Genomic DNA, 22,165 nt, shown 5'->3' with positions numbered 1-22,165 from the left:
CTGAGCAAGACTAAATTTTAACATTGGTCTCTGCATCCAATTCTTGTTTGATCTCAGCAACACAAGTGGCCAACTAGCTAATGCAGATTTTTCTACAACAATGTCAGAATTCCTCCGGTAGCTAACAGCTTGAATACAGTCATTGCTGCCCAGGGCTCCAAAAGGTCAGGCTTCTTCACCAGCTCCACCATCTCTACCTGAGCCAGATCCTAATATGCCAGGCCTAGAGGAGGTGGACATAAAGGGGAATGAAGAGGACCCAAGGGTGGTGTTAGAAGAGGCTCACTTCTGCTGTGCTCAGAATCCTTGGCATTGTCACACTTGAATCTCTCCTGGCTTGCCATGCCTTTTTGGGTACTAAGAGACCTGCTAAATCTAAAAAGACATTCCCCATTCGTGAACAAATAGAATAGGCAGTTCCTGGCGATTGGGTCAATCCAGTAAAAATTTTCATAGCCCCCCTTCTTAAAAGCTGTCTTTACACTTGCCGGTCTGCAACCATCTAGTGCTGCAATTTCTGTCAAACTACAGCTAATTGGGCTAAGGCATTGAACAACCAACGTGATCCTGTATTACAGGACCATACTTTAACCACTTCAATACAGGGCACTTAGACACCTTCCTGTTCAGACCAATTTTCAGCTTTCAGCGCTGTCGCAGTTTGAATGACAATTGCGCAGTGATGCTACACTCTACTAAAACTAAATTTTTATCATTTTGTTCCCACAAATAGAGCTTTCTTTTGGTGGTATTTGATCACCTCTGCGTTTTTTATTTGTTGCTAAACAAATAAAAAAAGGCCGAAAATTTTGAAAAAAAAAAGTTTTGCTTTTGTTTACGTTAAAATTGTATATAAGTAAGTCTTCTCTTTCACTGATGGGCACTGATACGGGGGCACTGATACGGTGGCACTGACAGGCACTGATACGGTGGCACTGACAGGCACTGATACGGTGGCACTGACAGGCACTGATACGGTGGCACTGACAGGCACTGATACGGCGGCACTGACAGGCACTGATAGGGTGGCACTGATAGGCAGCACTGCTGGGCACTGATAGGCGGCACTGCTGGGCACTGATAGGCGGCACTGCTGGGCACTGATAGGCGGCACTGCTGGGCACTGATAGGCGGCACTGCTGGGCACTGATAGGCGGCACTGCTGGGCACTGATAGGCGGCACTGACAGGCACTGATAGGCGGCACTGACAGGCACTGCAAGACGGCACTGACGGGCACTGATAGGCGGCACTGCTGGGCACTGATACGTGGCACTGATACGTGGTAAGCATTGGAGTGGGCACTGACTGGCAGCTGCCTGGGCATTGATTGGCAGCTGCTTTTGCACTGATTAGTATTTCCCTGGGGGTCTAGGGGGCATACCTGGTGGTCCAGTGTGGCTGGTTTCCCTGGTGGTCCTGGGCGGCTTCCCTGGTGGTCCTGGGTAGGATCCGAGGGGGGGCTGTGCTGATAAACAATCAGCACAGACCCCCCCCCCCCCCTGTCAGGAGAGCAGCCGATCGGCTCTCCTCTACTCGTGTCTGTCAGACGTGAGTGACACCGGCTCTTCCTATTTACACCGTGATTGGACACGGCTGATCACGTGGTAAAGAGTCTTCATCAGAGACTCTTTACCTAGATCGGTGTTTCAGGGTGTCAGACTGACACCCCGCAACAAAGATCGCCGCGATGTGCGCCCCCGGGGGCGCGCATCGGTTCGATATCCTGATCATGTCATATGACGTCCGGTCAGGAATATCAAACCACTTTGCCGCCGTCATTTTGTAATAGGGCGGGCGGCAAGTGGTTAACTGAGCAGTTCTGCCCTGCTCTTTTGGGGAAGGGGGGAGGGGTGGTTATTGATGGTAATGTTGTCAGGGGAAAGGCTGGTCTTAGTGCGTCAATAATCAATGATTGAAGTGCATTATTTATATTGTTACATTGTCATATGTAATGAAATCGTTTCACTCACCATAATGCAGAATCAGTGGGAGCTGATAAAGAGTGGATACAGTATATAGTCTTACAGATACAACCAGCCCTTTGAGTTTAACACCCCTGCCCTAGAACAAGTCGTGACACAAATTTCCAGAAAGAATCTAATTTCCATTCACATGTGCAGAATCTCATGGCTGCCTGTAAATAACACCTCACATGTATGCCTTTTGAACAGGGACGTCTCTTTGTTGAAATATCTGTTAGTTTACTTCTCTCTGGATCACAGACGCCCCAGGACTGTGTGTTCATTCGTTGGTTTTAAAAAGGTAAAAAATAGAGTTCAAAACTATCCCCTAACTGCTTCTTTATCTCAAATCAGTCAAAATCTGTCCAAGGGCAGTCAGATTTTCAGAGAGCCCTGAGCCATCTTATGTCCCAGGGAGTAGTTGTGCCAGTACCACTTTAGGACACTTTCAAATGATTCTGTTGAAACCTGTTCGTAGTACAAAAACCCAAAGGGGGTATTCGTCCTATCCTGAATGTAAAAACCTTAAAGCAAATGCTTTCGAAAAACAAAATTTTGCATGGAATCTTCAAGGTCCGTTAAAGAGGAGATCCATTTCAGGAAATAAGTCAGCAGCTACAGTATATTTTTCAGGGATCCCTCGATGTAGGCACCCCGAGCCGATTCATCAATCTGCTTCGGGTGCAGGCGCCAGGATTGTAAGGGAAACCGGCAGTAAAGCCTTCAGGCTTCCTACTGTGCATGCTCAAGTCGCGCTGCGCTTTTTAAATGGTCCCGCTGTCTTCTGGGACCTGTGTGTGTCTCCCGAAGGCAGCAAAGGGAAGGAGGGGCCAGAAATGCGCATAGTTTGCCGTGATGATCTTACCCAGAAGTGAGAGCGAGTACCTGTAAAAACCCAGTACCCACTCTCAGTAGAAGATAATCACGTTCAGTTTGTCACACTGCCATTAGGCCTGTACTCTGCTCCTAGAATATTCACAAGGGTTCTTACATGTCTTCTTGCCATTCTAAGAACTCAGAACAATGGCAGTTGTGGCTGCAAGCTTTCTTGGTCTACCTGACCTTGGCTTAGTATCTAGATATCCCTGAATTTTCCACTTTTTAATGATTGAACAGTACTGACTGGCATTTTCAAGGCTTTATATATCTTTTTACATCCTTTTCCATCTTTCTAAAGTTCCATTACCTTTTTACGCAGCTCTTTTTGACAGTTTATTTTCTTCTCCCCATGGCTCAGTATCTAGCCTGCTCCATGCATCCACGTGAGAGCGAACAAACTCCTTGACTATTTATATACAGACACTGATTGCAATTTAAAAAGCCACAGATGTGGGAAGTTAACCTTTTAATTGCCATTTTAACCCGTGTGTGTCACCTTGTGTGTCTGTACCAAGGCCAAACATTCCATGGGATGTAAACTTTTGATCAGGGCCATTTGGGTGATTTCTGCTATCATTATGATTTAAAAAGGAGCCAAACAACTATGTGATAATTAATGGCTTCATAGGATCAATATCCTTAAAGAAAAGACAGTTTTTTGGCATGAACAGTCATATTTTCAATATCAATGCCAAACTCTCAATATTTCTGCCAGGGTATGCAAACTTTTGAGCACAAGTGTATAGATTGTACTTTTGCAAAACAATCTGGACAAAAGAAATCCTTTTATTTCAAACACAATTTTGGTATCCTGTTAAGCAATGACATTTTTGGTGAATCAGTAGGCCCATACCAAAAATGTAAAAATTACTGTGATCCAGTAAAAGTTACTGTGGGGTAAATAAGCTTGCAGATACAATTTTATGATAACTTTGTTATTTGTCAAGATATACTTTTTACATCCTACTTTTCTGACATTTCTGATGAAAACACCATAGAGGTAAAGACTCTTAACACATGTAAAAATTGAGTGAGCGCTTGGAACCAACTCAATGCTTGCCTCCAACCTGGTTGCTCCCAATGAAGGAATAAAACAAATAGTGAATGGTACAGCAACAAGATATAAACACTGACTTTAAAAAAAGTCCATACAGTTTTTTGTATAATAGCAACTTTGGAAGGCAGCCCAGTTGAAGAATAAGAAGAAATCTTCTGGCATAACTGTGGATGAAACAAAGGCGCCACTCTAAGTGCAATAAATCAAATGATATTTTAATATCAGCTGTAAAAACGGTACTCACAAAGGTACAGTCATGACAGGCATGTAGTCATGTAATGCCGGACGTCCGTGAAGTAAATGGAATCCGATGGCTGCGATGTCCAGAAAGCAGGCTGCGCTGGAGGATGCTGACACTTCCTGTCTCTGGAACGCACGCTGAGAGCCTTGGGGATGAGGTCACTTCCGGAAAATATAGCCAATAGGCGACGTGTTTGCGGAGCTACACTCCTTCTTAAGGCCTAACAGAGGCTATGATAGGTCAAGGCTTAAATAACTGGCGGGCAGCGCTGATAGGTTGTAGTAACTCACAGCTGGGTTGTTTATAAAAAGCGGTCAATCATAGCATATAAAACCAGGACGCTGACTGTTTGTCATACAAGCAATGAAACAAATTAAAAACACATCGCAAATTAAACAAAAGAATCATCTATTGTTCATTGATGCAGAATTAAAAAACAAAGTTGAAAAGGAACCCTATGTTTGAAATGTATGTCTACATGTGTGCAAACGAATATGGAAACTTGAAGGTGTTGTTTATGGGAGATGCTTGTTGTACTGATGGGTGAAGAAATGATCGCTGAACGACAATGAATAAGTGATTGATATAGTGCTTGAAATGTGTTGTAATAAGGGCAAAAAGAAATTAATGTGAAAATGATAATGTGGGAAGAAAACAGAAATGAAAATGAAATATTGTTGAAAAAGAATGTATATTATTCTGAACACTTGACTAAAAACTTGTGGCCCTATGGTATGGAACGGGGGCCTATTGAAGAGGGGTGGTTATTATATGATTATAAATACCCAGAAGTTTGAAGGAGGGGATGGGAGAATAAAAACACATGTGAACGCACACATGCATACACACCTATGCACACATGCATGTGTGTGTATATGTGTGTGTATATGTGTGTGTGTGTGTGTATATATATATATATATATATATATATATATATATATATATATATATATATATATATATATTGCGCACACACACGTGCTTGGTACTACATACTCTTATATATTTTTATGTGTTGACTACAGAGCAGGGGGGGGACGAAAAAAGGTTAATATGGGAATAGGACTACGCTGCAAAAGTAAGAGAAGGAGACCATAAGGGCCCCCGACGAAAATAAGTGGATTTGAACTGGATGAGAAAACCTGGATAAAGAAAATTTGTTTAGTATATGTGTGTCAACTGACAAACTTTAAACAATTACTCAAATACATATATGCACAAGTTGAAAGAAGAATGATAAAAATTCTGCAACATGGCAGGTGGATAAAGGCGGTATTGCAAAGGGAGGCAGTCAGATCAGACTACTCACCTCTATACCCTCATTCAAGCCCCCAGGGGCAATAAAGTCCAAAATGTAAATCCAACACGTCTCTCTCTGACAGAGGCGCTTGAAACGCTCTGCCAGTGGGAGCGCACCGGAAATGGACTCTATAATTCAGACCCTGAGGCCCGAAGAGGAGTGGTCATGTTTTTTGAGGAAGTGAAGAGGAACACTATGCAAGTCGTCTCCTGCCTCTACGAGACGGCGGTGCTCCCCAAACCTCTTCCTCAGGGTCCGTATGGTCCTACCCACATAGTGCAGGCTGCACGGGCAGATCAAGCAGTAGACTACAAACTCTGTAGAGCAGTTAAAAAAGCTACTGATCTGATAGGTTTTTCCTTTGTTTGTGAACTCTTTTTGGCCATGATTGACATGTTTGCATGTCAAGCATAATTTTTTGCGCCCTGAGAGAGAGATTGAATTAGCTGTCCCTGTTGGGGTTTGTATTTGCTGGGTGCTACCAGATTTTTAATGTTTTTTGCTCTCCTATATGTGAATTTTGGTTTTGGTGTGATGATAGATTTTAACCGTGGGTCTTGGAGTAGAATAGCCCAGTGTTTATCCAGGATGCGTTCCATAGCTTTATGTCTGGTGTGAAATTGAGTCACAAACCGGACTGGTTGTACTGTGGGCTAGTCGGTGTCTCTGGATGATGCAGGATGCTCAGACAGATAGAATTGAAAGGCTTTGTCAATGAGTTTGGGTGGAAATGCTTTATCAGTGATTTTTTTGTTTTAAATGGAGTCCTTCTGAGATATAATCTGATTCTCTAGTACAATTCCTACGTAGCCGGCAAAATTGGCTTTTAGGGATATTTGTGATCCAACTGGGGTGGTGGCAGCTTTGGTAATGTAGAAATGAATTGCCAGCTGTAGGCTTTGTATAATTTTTGGCCATAATTTTACCTCCTTGATGAAATAGAGTTAGATCTAGGAATGCTAATTGGAGGGGATCATGTTCCGAAGTGAATGTTAAACCATATGCATTGTGGTTGCATTGTTTCAAAAATTCAAGAAAAAAATTCACGATTGACCGCTTTTTTAAACAACCCAGCTGTGAGTCACTACGACCTATCAGTGCTGCCCGCCGGTTATTTAAGCCTCGACCTATCATAGCCTCTATTAGGCCTGAAGAAGGATTGTAGCTCCGCAAATGCGTCGCCTATTGGCTATACTTTCCGGAAGTGACCTCATCCCTGTGGCTCTCAGCGTGCGTTCCATTATATGCCTACATGCCTGTACCTTTGTGAGTACCGTTTTTACAGCTGATATTAAAATATCATTTGATTTATTGCACTTAGAGTGGCGCCTTTGTTTCATCCAGAGGTAAAGACTCTTGAATATTGGCACTTAGAATTGAATCTGTTTCTTCCCACAGGACAGTGCAAAGAAGCTGGAGGAGAATGTATACTACTTTGGCAATACTGTGGAAAGTCTGTTGTACAGGTTTGGCAAGGCAAGTTCTCATCTGAAATCGGTGACCATTTTTTGTTGCTGTTATGATCCACAATGCTGTGCAGTGAAATAGGTCTCCTCCTGTTATAATCGAAGCAGGGCTAGTAAATCATTTTATCGTCATGGAGTGGAATTAGGGAAATATCTGACAAGAGGAAAGTTCTGAATGTTTTTCGGTTCTGAAAAAAAATGATTTATCGTACAGTACTTGGATGTCCTACAGATTTAATTGTATTTTCTTCTGCAGACAATTGTAGATGAGCAGCTTGCATTGAAGAGAGTGGCAGATATTCTTATAAATTTATACGCCATGACAGCTGTGATATCTAGAGCAAGTCGCTCCATCAGCATTGGCCTGCGAAATCACGACCATGACGTAAGTACAAAGATTTGACTGTTTGAAATCCTCAAGTACAAAGGATTAGATTATGGACTGCCATATGTGATGGCACAGCAATGGAAATTACTCTGGTATTGAAGTCATAGCTCTTTGTACAGCCTGAGATTATGGAAAGATTTATATATTGTATACAAATTCTACAGGGAGTCATGAAAAAATGTGTAGCTGATGGCACACAGATACATTTCCATTGAGTAGCTGATGGCACACGGATTAATTTCCAATGGGCTCAAAGCCTGTAGTGAATTTGAGAGCCTAAGATCACAATTCTCCTATTTACCAGATCCTAATAGAATTACTAAATTATTATAGTCCTAACTATTGCTCTACTGGCAACATACTTGCTACATCAAGCATGAAATCTTGGTCCTAAATATGGGTAACAGTTCCCTTGAAATTTAGTGGCAACCAGGCAGAAATGTGGTTCACTCTGCCACTTGCAATCAGACTGTGCACAAGGAGGAAAGGACCTCTAGTGACATCATAGCCTCTCCATTTCTTACCACAACCCACAGATGACAGTATAAGTCTTCCTGAGCCTTGCCTAGTTAGTGAGCAGGTCTCCCAGAGTTTTGTGATTACATCTTTTTACGAAATTGAACATCTGCAGGAATACTTTTTCCTAGTCACTATCTATTAGAAAAAGGAAGGAGGCCCAACAGTATCAAGATAAAAAAAGTTGTTTTTTTTATGCATCAAGGATTTCTGTACTGAACTTTGTCTTTATTCTGGTGCCTTGATCACCGAGAATTATGACAGATGCTTTACTTACGTGCTAGTCATCTTTGTAATGTACTTCTAAGCCCTTCTCTTGCCCTCTGATGCAGTTAAAGTAGAACTATAGGCAAGAGCTTTAACCCCTGTGCGGTTTATTTTAGTAATTTGTGTCCCAATGGGGAGATTTCCCTCCACTTCCTGCCCCATAGACAAAATAGGACATGAAAGGAAATCCCTCCAAAGTACGGGAATCCCTGATTGTCCTCAGGGTCACCAGACCTAGTGTTCCCATTGGAAGATTTCCCCTCTATTATTGTTCTGGGGACAGCCCCAAATTTGGGATTTTCTTTTACTTTCACTTTTGTTAACAGTAAACAAGACAAATAAAGAGGGTGAATCTCCCAAACGGGAGGGCACAGACTGCAGTATAAACCTGAAAAGGGAAGGGGGGTGTGTAGGCGCCAAATCTGCTGACACTGTTATATGGTGAAGGTGTAATACATACACTTACTGGTAAGTCAGTTCAGATGGGGTGGCGATGTCCATTCTGGGGTTGTGTTGTCCTGGGATGTGCTGGTGTGCAGGCTTCACTGGCAGTCCTTCACCTCAGGGGATGTTGGTTGCTGGTTAAGAGAGGCTTAACAGCAGTGTCCAGTGTGTGGAAACTCCACGCTAACCACCCTGGAACCCGGAAGTGGAAGTGATGTCAGCGGTGCACAGGAAGTGTCCAGACACAGATAGGAGATAATACAGGCCGTATAAACCTGACAGGTGTTCTAATCCTCCTCCGCTCTATCCAAAACAAGTGTTGCCTTTAGTTATACTTTAAATGATTCGAACACAGTAGTATTTTATGTTGACACTGTAAATATTAATTTACCAGCTTGCCAATCAGTTTTTTAGTTAGCCTGATTGGACTGGTATCTCCACAGCAGCTTTAAAGAAGAACTCCTGGATAGTGATAAAATCTGCACATTAGCCCTGCGTAGTTAGTTGAGCAAAACTGCTAATGTGATTTGTGCTGTGTACAAAACTCAGTATTAAAAATCAGTGACATCTCTTTAAACAAAATTTTCTCAGAGGGATCTCTGAAGCAGCAACATCACTTCCTGTTAGTGTTTGTCACCACATCCTAAGACTACAGATCCCATCATGCCCTGGGATTTAGAGTTTTGAATGGGTAGCAGTGTGGGTGGGAATGTGGGCATGTATGGGATGAGTCGGACTCCTGGCTTGTCCATCTAACTAGGATGTACAGTGGGCGGACCTGAGAGTCTCAGACTCCTGGTCCAATCCACCCACTGTCTGAATGGGTGGGACTGTAGGGGTGTATAGGATGAATCATACTCCAGGTCTATGCTGTACAGTGGGCAGATAAGACCAGGAGTTAAAACTACTGTGTCTACCATCTGCAGCAAGTGGTGATGTAATCACCGCACCATTTACTTTACTATAGGGGGGAATGTACAAGACTGGTGGCCAGGGGGATAGAGGGCACAGAGGCCACTGGTCTTATAAACAGGATATGAGAGAAGCAGAGGGCTTCTCACAGAATAAAGAAAGCTGGATTTCTGAATCCCAAGTGGACTGTGCATTAAAACACAAAGAAATGATTTAAAGGTATGGGAACACCTGTGTGTGTGTGTATATACAGTATCTCACAAAAGTGAGTACACACATCACATTTTTGTATATTTTATATTTTATTATATCTTTTCATGTGACAACACTGAGGAAATGACACTTTGCTACAATGTAAAGTAGTGAGTGTACAGCTTGTATATCAGTGTAAATTTGCTGTCCCCTCAAAATAACTCAACACACAGCCATTAATGTCTAAACCACTGGCAACCAAAGTGAGTACACCCCTGTGAAAATGTCCAAATTGAGCCCAAAGTGTCAATATTTTGTGCGGCACTGCCTTAATCCTCTGGGGCATGGAGTTCACCAGAGCTTCACAGATTGCCACTGGAGTCCTCTTCCACTCCTCCATGACCATCACGGAGCTGGTGGATGTTAGAGACCTTGCGCTACTACACCTTCTATTTGAGGATGCCCCACAGATGCTCAATAGGGTTTAGGTCTGGAGACATACTTGGCCAGTCCATTACCTTTCCCCTCAGCTTCTTTAGCAAGACATTGGTCGTCTTGGAGGTGTGTTTGGGGTCGTTATGTTGGAAAACTGCCCTGTGGCCCAGTCCCTGAAGCGAGGGGATCATGCTCTGCATCAGTATGTCACAGTACATGTTGGCAATCATGGTTCCCTCAATGAACTGTAGCTCCCCGGTTCCGGCAACACTCATGCAGCCCCAGACCATGATACTCCCACTACCATGCTTGACTGTAGGCAAGACACACTTGTCTTTGTACTCCTCACCTGGTTGCCGCCACTCACGCTTGACACCATCAGAACCAAATACGTTTATCTTGGTCTCATCAGACCACAGGACATGGTTCCAGTAATCCATGTCCTTAGTCTGCTTGTCTTCAGCAAACTGCGGGCCTTCTTGTGCATCATCTTTAGAAAAGGCTTCCTTCTGGGACAACAGCCATGCAGATCAATTTGCTGCAGTGTGTGACGTATGGTCTGAGCACTGACAGGCTGACCCCCCACCCCTTCAACCTCTGAACCAATGCTCTGGATATGACGCTGAGCACGTGCACTCAACTTTTTTGGATGACCATGGCGAGGCTTGTTCTGAGTGGAACCTGTCCTGTTAAACCGCTGTATGGTCTTCTTGGCCATTGTCCTGCAGCTCAGTTTCAGGGTCTTGGCAATCTTCTTATAGCCTAGGCCATCTTTATGTAGAGCAACAATTCTTTTTTTCAGATCCTCAGAGAGTTCTTTGCCATGAGGTGCCATGTTGAACTTCCAGTGACTAGTATGAGAGAGTGAGAGCGGTTTAGACAATAATGGCTGTGTTTTGAGTTATTTTGAGGGGACAGCAAATTTACACCGTTATACAAGCTGTACACTCACTACTTTACATTGTAGCAAAGTAAAAACACACAATAAGTGTAGCGCTAGTAAAAAATGAGAAAACGTCCAATATGGAAAACGTCAAAATCACAGTTCCAAGTATAAATACTGCAGAGGGACCATCAATATGTGTATGAAGGGAAAAAGTCTTTAGAAAAACGTTCCAACCAAAGCTGTATATAATCTTGAAATAAAAAACAGACACACCACCACCAATTGTAAGAAGGCTTACCGGATGGAGTGGACCCAATGGGGCATACGCTGGACTGGGTCGGATGCGCTTAGGTGATGGGTGGCTGGAAATGCGATGTTGGTGGATGGACCCACGCGTTACTCTGTCACTCTAGGCGATGCAGGAATCCAGAGAGATGTGTGGACCAGAACGCACATTGTAGTTATGCTCAAATGTTGTTGAAGAAGGCTTGTCTGAGAGCTCCCACTTGTTACACAGCATGCGAGTCTCACTTCCATTCACTTCCCTTACACGAGCTTTAGTTGGTGTGAGGGAAGTGAATGGAAGTGAGATTTGCATGCTGTGTAACAAGTGGGAGCTCTCAGACAAGCCTTCTTCAACATCAATTTGAGCGTAACTACAATGTGCGTTCTGGTCCACACATCTCTCTGGATTCCTGCATCTCCTAGAGTGACAGAGTAACGTGTGGGTCCATCCACCAACATCGCATTTCCAGCCACCCATCACCTAAGCGCATCCGACCCAGTCTGGCGTATGCCCCATTGGGTCCACTCCATCCGGTAAGCCTTCTTACAATTGGTGGTGGTGTGTCTGTTTTTTATATCAAGATTATATACAGCTTTGGTTGGAACGTTTTTCTAAAGACTTTTTCCCTTCATACACATATTGATGGTCCCTCTGCAGTATTTATACTTGGAACTGTGATTTTGACGTTTTCCATATTGGACGTTTTCTCATTTTTTACTAGCGCTACACTTATTGTGTGTTTTTTCTCTGTTTTACTTTGTTGGTTGTGTTAGCTGCTTTTTGCTGTTACGGCAGCGCAGAATTGTTTTGTATATATCCATTGTAGCAAAGTGTCATTTCTCCAGTATTGTCACATGAAAAGCTATAATAAAATATTTACAAAAATGTGATGGGTGTACTCACTTTTGTGAGATACTGTGTGTGTGTGTGTGTGTGTGTGTGTGTGTGTGTGTGTATATACACACACACACGCGCATGCATACATACACACACGCGCATGCATACATACACACACGCGCATGCATACACACACACACACACACACACACACACACACACACACACACACACACACACACACACACACACACACACGATCTCACAAAAGTGAGTACACCCATCACATTTTTGTAAATATTTTATTATAGCTTTTCATGTGACAACACTGGAGAAATGACATTTTGCTACATATATATATATATATATATACATACATGTATACACACACACAGTGGGGAAGGAAAGTATTCAGACCCCCTTACATTTTTCACTCTTTGTTATATTGCCATTATATATACAGCCATTTGCTAAAATCATTTAAGTTTTTTTTTTTCCTCAATAATGTACACATAGCACCCCATATTGACAGAAAAACACAGAATTGTTGACATTTTTGCAGATTTATTAAAAAAGAAAAACTGAAATATCACATGGTCCTAAGTATTCAGACCCTTTGCTCAGTATTTAGTAGAAGCACCCGTTTGATCTAATACAGCCATGAGTCTTTTTGGGAAAGATGCACCAAGTTTTTCACACCTGGATTTGGGGATCCTCTCCAGTTCTGTCAGATTGGATGGTAAATGTTGGTGGACAGCCATTTTTAGGTCTTGTACTTGGCCGCATTCATCTTTCCCTCGATTGCAACCAGTCGTCCTGTCCCTGCAGCTGAAAAACACCCCCACAGCATGATGGTGCCACCACCATGCTTCACTGTTGGGACTGTATTGGACAGGTGATGAGCAGTGCCTGGTTTTCTCTACACATACCGCTTAGAATTAAGGCCAAAAAGTTCTATCTTGGACTCATCAGACCAAAGAATCTTATTTCTCACCATCTTGGAGTCCCCTTCAGGTGTTTTTTTTAGCAAACTCCATGCGGGCCTTCATGTGTCTTGCAATGAGGAGAGGCTTCCGTTGGGCCACTCTGCCATAAAGCCCCGACTGGTGGAGGGCTGCAGTGATGGTTGACTTTCTACAACTTTCTCCCATCTCCCAACTGCATCTCTGGAGCTCAGCCACAGTGATCTTTGGGTTCTTCTTTACCTCTCTCACCTAGGCTCTTCTCCCCCGACAGCTCAGTTTGGCCGGACGGCCAGCTCTAGGAAGGGTTCTGGTCGTCCCAAACATCTTCCATTTAAGGATTATGGAGGCCACTGTGCTCTTAGGAACCTTAAGTGCAGTCGACATTTTTTTGTAACCTTGACCAAATCTGTGTCTTGCCACAATTCTGTCTCTGAGTTCTTCATGCAGTTCCTTTGACCTCATGATTCTAATTTGCTCTGACATGCACTGTGAGCTGTAAGGTCTTATATAGACAGGTGTGTGGCTTTCCTAATCAAGTCCAATCAGTATAATCAAACACAGCTGGACTCAAATGAAGGTGTAGAACCATCCCAAGGATGATCAGAAGAAATGGACAGCACCTGAGTTAAATATATGAGTGTCACAGCAAAGGGTCTGAATACTTAGGATCATGTGATATTTCAGTTTTTCTTTTTTAATAAATCTGAAAAAATGTCAACAATTCTGTGTTTTTCTATCAATATGGGGTGCTGTGTGTACATTAATGAGGAAAAAAAATAAACTTAAATGATTTTAGCAAATGGCTGCAATATAACAGAGTGAAAAATTTAAGGGGGTCTGAATACTTTCTGTCCCCACTGTGTATGTGTATATATGGAATCGAGAGAAAGATGAATGCGGCCAAGTACAGGGATATCCTGGACGAAAACCTTCTCCAGAGTGCTCAGGACCTCAGACTGGGCCGAAGGTTTACCTTCCAACAAAACAATGACCTTAAGCACACAGCTAAAATAACGAAGGTGTGGCTTCACAACAACTCTGTGACTGTTCTTGAATGGCCCAGCCAGAGTCCTGACTTAAACCCAATTGAGCATCTCTGGAGAGACCTAAAAATGGCTGTTCACCAACGTTTACCATCCAACCTGAAAGAACTGGAGAGGATCTGCAAGGAGGAATGGCAGAGGATCCCCAAATCCAGGTGTGAAAAACTTGTTGCATCTTTCCCAAAAAGATTCATGGCTGTATTAGATCAAAAGGGTGCTTCTACTAAATACTGAGCAAAGGGTCTGAATACTTAGGACCATGTGATATTTCAGTTTTTCTTTTTTAATAAATCTGCAAACATGTCAACAATTCCGTGTCTTTCTGTCAATATGGGGTGCTGTGCGTACATCAATGAGGAAAAAAAATGAACTTAAATGATTTTAGCAAATGGCTACAATATAACAGAGTGAAAAATTTAAGGGGGTCTGAATACTTTCCGTCCCTACTGTATATATTATATAATCATAACATTTCTGCCCGGAGTTCAGCTTTAAATGTTCTACTCAAAGATACTAAACAACATGCATATGTCTCTTGTTTATAGCAAACTTTAAAATTGGCCTGTTCACCCACCACTCACCTGAATTCTCTATTAGTCCATATGATTCTTTGTTACTGTTTTTAGGTGCTGCTTACAAACCTGTTTTGCACAGAAGCATACTTCAGGAACAACTACATGATAGCTCAGCTGGGAAAAAGTAAGTTCTGAATTTTGTTTCAAAAGATGCGATAGGGCTGTTTGGACAGGCATGGCTTGCCACATCTATATTTATCTAGTGTTGTAAACATGAATATATGTGGGTTACAAAAATACATTTATGAAAGTTAATAATTTTATGTTGCTGTGTAACTGTATCGCTTAGATCTACGGCGGCATAGCGGCTCTTCTGGCACTTCCAGGTAGGGGGCGCGAACACACGCTGCTGGCGACCCAGCTGTGCTGTGATTAGACACAACACAAGTTGATCAGTTGGTGCCGGCCAATGGATGTCTGCTGGAACCCGCTGATCGGTGAGGAGAGAGACAGGACAGAGCTCTGCCTATGTAAACAAGGCAGAGCTCTGTCCTGTCAGCGGGGAAGGGATGGATTTTGATTCATTTGCAGGGAAAGAACATTCCTTAGTGAAAGCAGCACACATAGTACACACAAACACTGGTTAAGCACGCGTTTAACCCTTTGATCCCCCTAGCTGTTTAACCTCTTTCCAGCCAGTGTCATTAGTACAGAGACCATGCATATTTTTAGCACTGGTTCCCACAAAGTGTCAAAAGTGTCAGTTTTTGTCAGAATGTCCAGCTCAATATCGCAGTCCCACTATAAGTCGCTGATCGCCGCCATGACTAGTATAAAAATTAATTAACAATTACAGTATATATCCCATAGATTGTAGACGCTATCATTTTTGCGAAAATATACGCTTATTGGGATTTTTTACCAAAAACATGTAGCAGAATACATATTGGCCTAAATTTGTGAAGAAATTTAGATTTAAAAAAAAAAAAAAAATTTTATTGGATGCGTTTTATAGCAGAAATTAAAAAATATATTTTTTTCTTTTTAAAATTTTTAGGACAAAAAATAAAAAACCCAGTGGTGCTCAAATACCACCAAAAGAAAGCTCTATTTGTGGGGTAAAAATTACATTAATTTAATTTGTGTACAGCAGCCATCGTTAAAGGGTGGCTCGTGGTCCGAACATGGATTGAGCAACGCTCCTGTCCAGACCGCCGGGCTGCCAGTGTAGTGCCACATCTCTGCAGTCATTAACATTGTGTGTTTGCCCCGCCCCCTGCTGCTGACCATGGCTCTCACTCCCTGCCGGGCTGCGAGTTAAGGCATGATGTCATGTGCGCGCCCTGCCCCCTGCTGCCCCCGGGTCTCACTCCTTGCTGGCCACGAGGTATGATATCTCGTAGCTCCTGCTCCCTGCAGCCTGCCACCTCCTGCCTTCAAGGTATGTGGAGCACACTTTATGTTAAGGGGCACGTTTTCTGTTAAGATTCACTCTGATGGGCACAACAAAATGTGCCCATCAGAGTTCCCCTTATATAAAATGTGCCCATCAGCATGCCCCTTATTTTATGTTAGGGGGCACGCTGATCTGCATATTTTATGTTAAGGGGCACTGTGTTGGGGACACCTGATGTAAGGGGAACTCTGATGGGAATACCTAATATAAGATGACACTTTGATGGGGACACCTGATGTGAAGGGGCACTCTGATGGGGACAAGTGATGTAAGGGGGCACACGGATGAGACACACCAGATGTAAGGGGGCCTTCTGATGCAGAAACCTGATGTAAGTGGGCACTCTGATCTGGTAGGGGCACCTGATGTAAGGGGAAACACTATTGGGGACATTTCTATTTACAGAATGTGTGGAGGAAACAGTAACAAAAGCGCCAAAGAGCGTGGCTTGCAACAGAAAGTAGCCACGTACAATCTTTCATGGCACAGACTTGAGATTCGGACCTCAGCCAGAAGATTATTTTAGTGACTGGGCATCCTTGAATTTTCATCCAATACCCCTGGTGTACAGCGTTGCATGACCACACAATTGTCCGTTAAAATAACGCAGTGCCATATTGCAAAAAATGGCCCGTTCATGAAGGGGGGTAAATCTTCTAGAGGTCAGCTGCGTTTTCTGGCAACAATACAAGTTGATAATATGTATCCGAACTTAGAAAATAAACTGCCATTGGAGCTCAGTTAGCGCCTGGGTTACCTTGACTCCCCCATACCGGACACGCAATATCCCCTTATCCATGTCCCTTCCATGAGTACCTCACAGGGAAAGTTCTCCATTTGGCATTGGAGGATTACAGGCACTTGGGAGTAACACACACAGAACAGACAGCAGTGAGTCCACCACAGGCCCAGAGAAAGTTAATAGGACCCCTTGTTCTGGAGCAATGTCAAACACCACTCCAGCCCCCTTATACGTAAGCTACATGTGACTTGTTTGACTAAGGCTGAATTCACAGCCGCTGTGTCAGATTTGCCTGACACACTAAACCAAAGGGGGATGCAGACTTTCTGCCACAGGCGCCTGAGATTTTTCCCCTTGACTATTTAAGGACATTACTTCCTTACCCTCTCTCCATATGTTGGTCACTGTGGATTCATTGGTCGAGGCAGTGTGTATTAGTCTCTTGATAGATGCGCCTAGAGCTACACAGACCCACTAAAAAATGCTCCAAGAGGGCCTTTTGTATAGAGTACTTTTCTACTCTGTTTCAGGCAAGCTGGGTCTTATACATTGACTGGTCAAACTCAGAGAAGGTATTCCCCCTTCTTGGCAGTTTCAAAGTCATGTATCCTATGGATGAGAATTTCAGAGAATGGTCCATCCCCACTGTGGATCCTGCCATCCTTGCACTAAATTCTGAATCCACCATCCATTTTGATGGTACCCCTCAAAGATTCAGGAGATAGGTCTTTGGAGACTGTTCTTAAAACCTCCTTTGCCCTAGCAGGCCTTGCCCTGCAACTGGTCGTTGTTACTGGCCAAACTATAGATAACTGGGCAGGAGAAACTCATAATGAACTTTTTCCTGAGGTAGACAACCAAAATCTTCAGAGTCATAACTTTTGCCTTTAGCCCTAGTATTCTGTATGGAAGCCATGAACCTGATAGTCGGATCTCCAGAATGTACATATGCACAGAATCTTATGGCTTAAAGCCTGGGCAATTGATCCAGAGTGCAAAAGATGCCTTTTGTCTATGCCTTTCAAGGGTGGGCTTCTTTTTTGCAAGTCTTTTGATGAATATATTGAGGCAGCTACCAATGAGAGAAGCCTCATTATGCAGCCTCACAATTCCCTCTGCAATATGTATCTCCTACTGTACAAATTTAATCCATCCACCTTTCTCAAATGCAACCCTCATCTACTGTGGGTCTTTCTGATTGTGGCAAACCTTCCTTCTCTAAGCCCTCTGGAGCTGATGAAAAGCTATTTTCAAACTTTGCACCTTCCTATAGGAAAGAGGTGTCTCGAAAGAAAAGGAATGCTCTCTTTTGCTGGAGATGCACAGTTGTTCTTGATTGCTGTCCTCTCCTTCATACACTGTTTTTACTCAGGAATAGAAAAAGATCTCTTTAACCCCATTCTCACTTTGTTACATTTAGTGTTCGCCTCCTTTCCTATTTGAGGAAAAGATTTCTGTGTTTACTAACCCCTACATAGGAATTCCTGACCTTGAAGGCTTACATACTGCATTAAAAGATGTATTGTTATGAACTATTTTAGTAGTCAGGGTTCCACAAGGTTCTCTCTGACACAGCTGTTTGTTTAATTCTATAATGGACTCCTTGTACATCTTCATCCACATCTTTGATGCCAGGATTTTCTTCTCTTCTAAGGCCCCTTTCACACATGCGGACAGTATGTCCGTATTTCATCCATCCGTTTTCGGATGAAATACGGACATACATGCATCCCTATGGGATAGCGGGTGTCAGCGGATGTACATCCGCTAACACCCGATGTTGTCCGGCTCCGCTCTCGTCCGATTCTGCGGACGGAAGAAAATCCTATTTTTCTATCCGTCTGCAGAGCGGATCGGATGAACACGGACAGACGGTCCGTGTTCCTCCGATCCCCCATAGGGGAGAGCGGAGATCTGACAGGGCGGTCCCTGCACAGTGTGCGGGTCCCGCCCTGTCATCTGCCTGCTCAGCTGGGGAAAACGGAACGATCCCCGCTGAGCAGCGGATAAACACGGGGCGGATCAACACGGATCCGTCCCATGTGAAAGGGGCCTTACAAGGGCAGTTTGCATGATATTTTCCCTTCCTGTCTGCTTTTCTATGTAAAAACCATCTCTTATTGACCTGACTGACTACTTCCTATCACCATGATTGTAGGGTGCTAGGTTATCTGTAATTTCCCTCAACCCCTGCGATAACTAGGGTGATTCCTCAGAGTTTATTGCAATAGACCACCAAAGACCTAAATTCTGTCATTCAATATTGGACAGCTGCTGCATTTATACTCTCTAAAGAGAGAGAGACAGGAGTGAGTGGGAAAACGAGAGGTTTGGGAGTCTGCAGAGGGCATAACAAGGAGGCAGAAAAATACAATAAGGAACAATTTCATGAAAAATAGATTACAGGGCCATTAAGTAGTAGATGTGTATGGATTTTCTTTTGGAAAATGAGGATATCATTTAATATCACTTTAAGACTTGACTAGACTACTTGAGGAGGTTAGTTAAACAACCTAGAACCCTGACTACCTTGTCTTGCCATGGTATGACTTCCTTGGCTTAGCCTTCAAGCTTTGTCTTGAGCCCCAATGCGGCATTTCCTATCCCTTTCATGGATGCATTTCACCAAAGTTGCCTGTTCCAGAGTGTTGTGTTCAGTCTGCCCTCCTTGGTGCAGGACAATTTATGGCTAAATTGTATCGTAAAAGGTTGCAATCCCCTTTTCCCAGGATTTCTTGGGTGATTCTGTTTCCTCTCCACCTATAGTCCAAAACCACTTTGGCAATTGCCTACCGTGCTAAGACATCCATCCTCTTTAGCCTACAGATATGTGACTGCCTGGACAGGCTATTTCTTGATATCCTTTATCGCCCAGATATTCATAAGCATATTCCATCCTTGCGTTGAATGATCCCTTTTACATACCCATTCAGGTAGGTTGATTTTCCTGCTTGGTAGTCTTTTGGTAAAACAGCTTCACCTGGTGGCCTTTTAGGAAACCTCATCCTGATTTCCCTGTCCTTCCTTCATTTTCTTGACCTGGCTATATGTATGCCATTTTATTTAGAACCCTGTAGGTCCTGGTGCCTTTATACACCCTCTTCCTTACACTTCTCATCAGCAGTGGTAAACTTACCTTGGACTTCTTTTTCCACTTGGGATCAGGATAGCCTGTAGGCTAAGTGTTCTCCTTACCTTCATGATGTTTCTTGTGGTCCGTTGATGCCTCCCAAATTTTCCTGCCACGTCCAGCACAATATCTTGTCCTTTCATCCCTTTAGGGGTCAAGCATTTGTCTCTGTTGGATCCCCACCACTTCCCCTTTTTCTCTTAGTTCCTGACTGGAAGGTCTCCCCTCGGGGTTTCTCCTTCTACTTTGTTCCACCTGGGTGGTCATTTTGTCCCCTTTTTTTCCTTTTATGGAGCTTCTATCCTCCAGGAACAAGTCCTGTCCTCCCTTCAGGAGCCCATGTCCGCATTAAAATTGTGATCTAAGACCTATGCAGTACCTAAAGTCTGCACCCTTTCTTTGAGCAGAACCACTACCTAAATTCATTTTTACCTTTCTATAGGTTGATTGCAGAGAGCCTGTAAAGTCTCTGCTATTCTTCCTGCAGCATGTTTCTGCTAAAAACAGTCTGTTTTGGGCCTGTTGACCTTCTTTTTCTCTTTTTTCTTGTGGGCCTGTCACTGCTTTTAATCTGTCTTGGATCTCTGTCATACCTAAAACTTTTTTTTTTTAATCTTGGAGTGCACAAGGACAAAAGTCATCCCTCCTCCTCTCTGATCTCTACTGCTTGCTAACAAAACTGGAGCCTCCCTGAGTGGGCTAGCTTTTGCCAGTGTCAAATCACCTAAAGGTGAAGGGTATATAATCCATGGTCTATAAATCAATTTCTGTGTCCTGTACTGTACTCCAGTATATGGAATTTACAGGCACGTCTGATTTCATCTTTTTTTTTTTTTTTCTCTTGGTAACCATTTTGGATGAGGGAAAAAATACAATTTGTCTTATAATGGTGCACAAAACTAGCGCAAGTGGTGTGCACAACATTACCATAGCAGCTAGACCTGTTTCAGGTCCATCTGCGCCACCCAGAAAATAGTTTCTATTTTACAGTGAAGAAGAAGCTGGTGCGGGTTCTGCACCTGAATAAATCGCGTCAGTTTTCACTTAAGAAAACTGCTATAGATCCCCTTCCAAGTAGGGTCTTTCTCTGCTTGAGCCTGCACAGCTTTCTTCCTTTTGAGCTCAGATGAGGAGAATGGAACAGGTAGATGGTTTCTGTCACAGACACTACATAGAAAAAGGAGCAGATAAGACCTAATTGACAAAGGGGCTTCTGCCCCTTTTGTTAATTAGCAACAAGATCTGCCTCATTCGCTCTACTTAGAAATAGTGTCTCCTCCCCCCTCCTTTGTGTCTTAACAAAGGTAAAACAATTTCTTACACCTGAACACATTTTTGCAACTTGATGTGTTAGTAAACCTGTACATATCATCACAACATTCACACTAGCCCACAGCCTAAAACACTAATGCCCATACAGTGGTTTAGTGTGTGGGCACCAGAATTTTGTGCTGCAGAGCTGTGTGATGCATATTTTATCGCATCACACCCCCCCCCCCTTTTTTAACTCCACTTTGTACACAAAACAAAGTGATACTTTATTCATGTCACTGTAGAGCAGCATGGTGCACTGCACTTGCTATGTGGTGACATGCCAGGCATCCAGAGCAGTGTGATTTGTAAACATTAAGGCTACTTTCACACTGAGACGCTTTGCAGGCGCTAAAGTGCTAAAAATAGCGTCTGCAAAGCTCCCTGAAAGAGCCACTCACTATACTCCAATGTGAAAGCCCCGAGGGCTTTCACACTGGAGTGGTGCACTTGCAGGGCGGTCAAAAAAGTCCTGCAAGCCGCATCTTTGGATCGCTGTAGGAGCAGTGTATTTACCGCTCCTAAAGCGTCCATTCCCATTGAAAACAATGGGGCAGCGCTGCAAACCCGCCGGCAAAGCGCCGCTGCAGCGATGATTTTGCCGACAGTTTAAACCCTTTTTCGGCCGCTAGCTAGGGTTAAAACCACCCCGCTAGCGGCCGAATAGCGCCGCTAAAACGACAGTAAAGCGGCGCTGTATTTAGCACGCCTCAGTGTGAAAGTACCCTAATACACAATAAGAGGCTGTGATAGGTATAGATCTCGCATATAAGCTGCTGGCACATTAAATGCTGGAATAACAACATGGAACAGACAGTTTTTTTTAAATAAGGTGCAGCGCTAAAAAAAAAGTCTTGTAGAGTAAGACAGTGTTTTGAAAATGATTCTGCATCAGAAGTGGTTCAAACCATACTCCACACCAACAGAGATCCAA

At 43.3% G+C, this 22,165-nt stretch overlaps 1 protein-coding gene across 1 annotated transcript in view; it reads left to right on the top strand.

Annotated features, from left to right (window-relative positions):
• Positions 1 to 22,165, top strand: part of ACAD9 (acyl-CoA dehydrogenase family member 9) — a 189,061-nt gene that overhangs the window by 164,771 nt on the left and 2,125 nt on the right. Inside the window, exons 15-17 of the mRNA XM_073592394.1 lie at positions 6,839 to 6,916; positions 7,163 to 7,291; positions 14,704 to 14,776. Coding sequence (XP_073448495.1) covers positions 6,839 to 6,916; positions 7,163 to 7,291; positions 14,704 to 14,776 — 280 coding nt within the window. The remainder of the gene's footprint in view (positions 1 to 6,838; positions 6,917 to 7,162; positions 7,292 to 14,703; positions 14,777 to 22,165) is intronic.

Source organism: Aquarana catesbeiana, linkage group LG07 (genome assembly GCF_042186555.1).
Source record: "Aquarana catesbeiana isolate 2022-GZ linkage group LG07, ASM4218655v1, whole genome shotgun sequence".
Taxonomy (NCBI): Eukaryota; Metazoa; Chordata; class Amphibia; order Anura; family Ranidae; genus Aquarana; species Aquarana catesbeiana.
The sequence above is the reverse complement of the archived record's forward strand: the minus strand, read 5'-3'. Positions and strand labels throughout refer to the sequence as shown.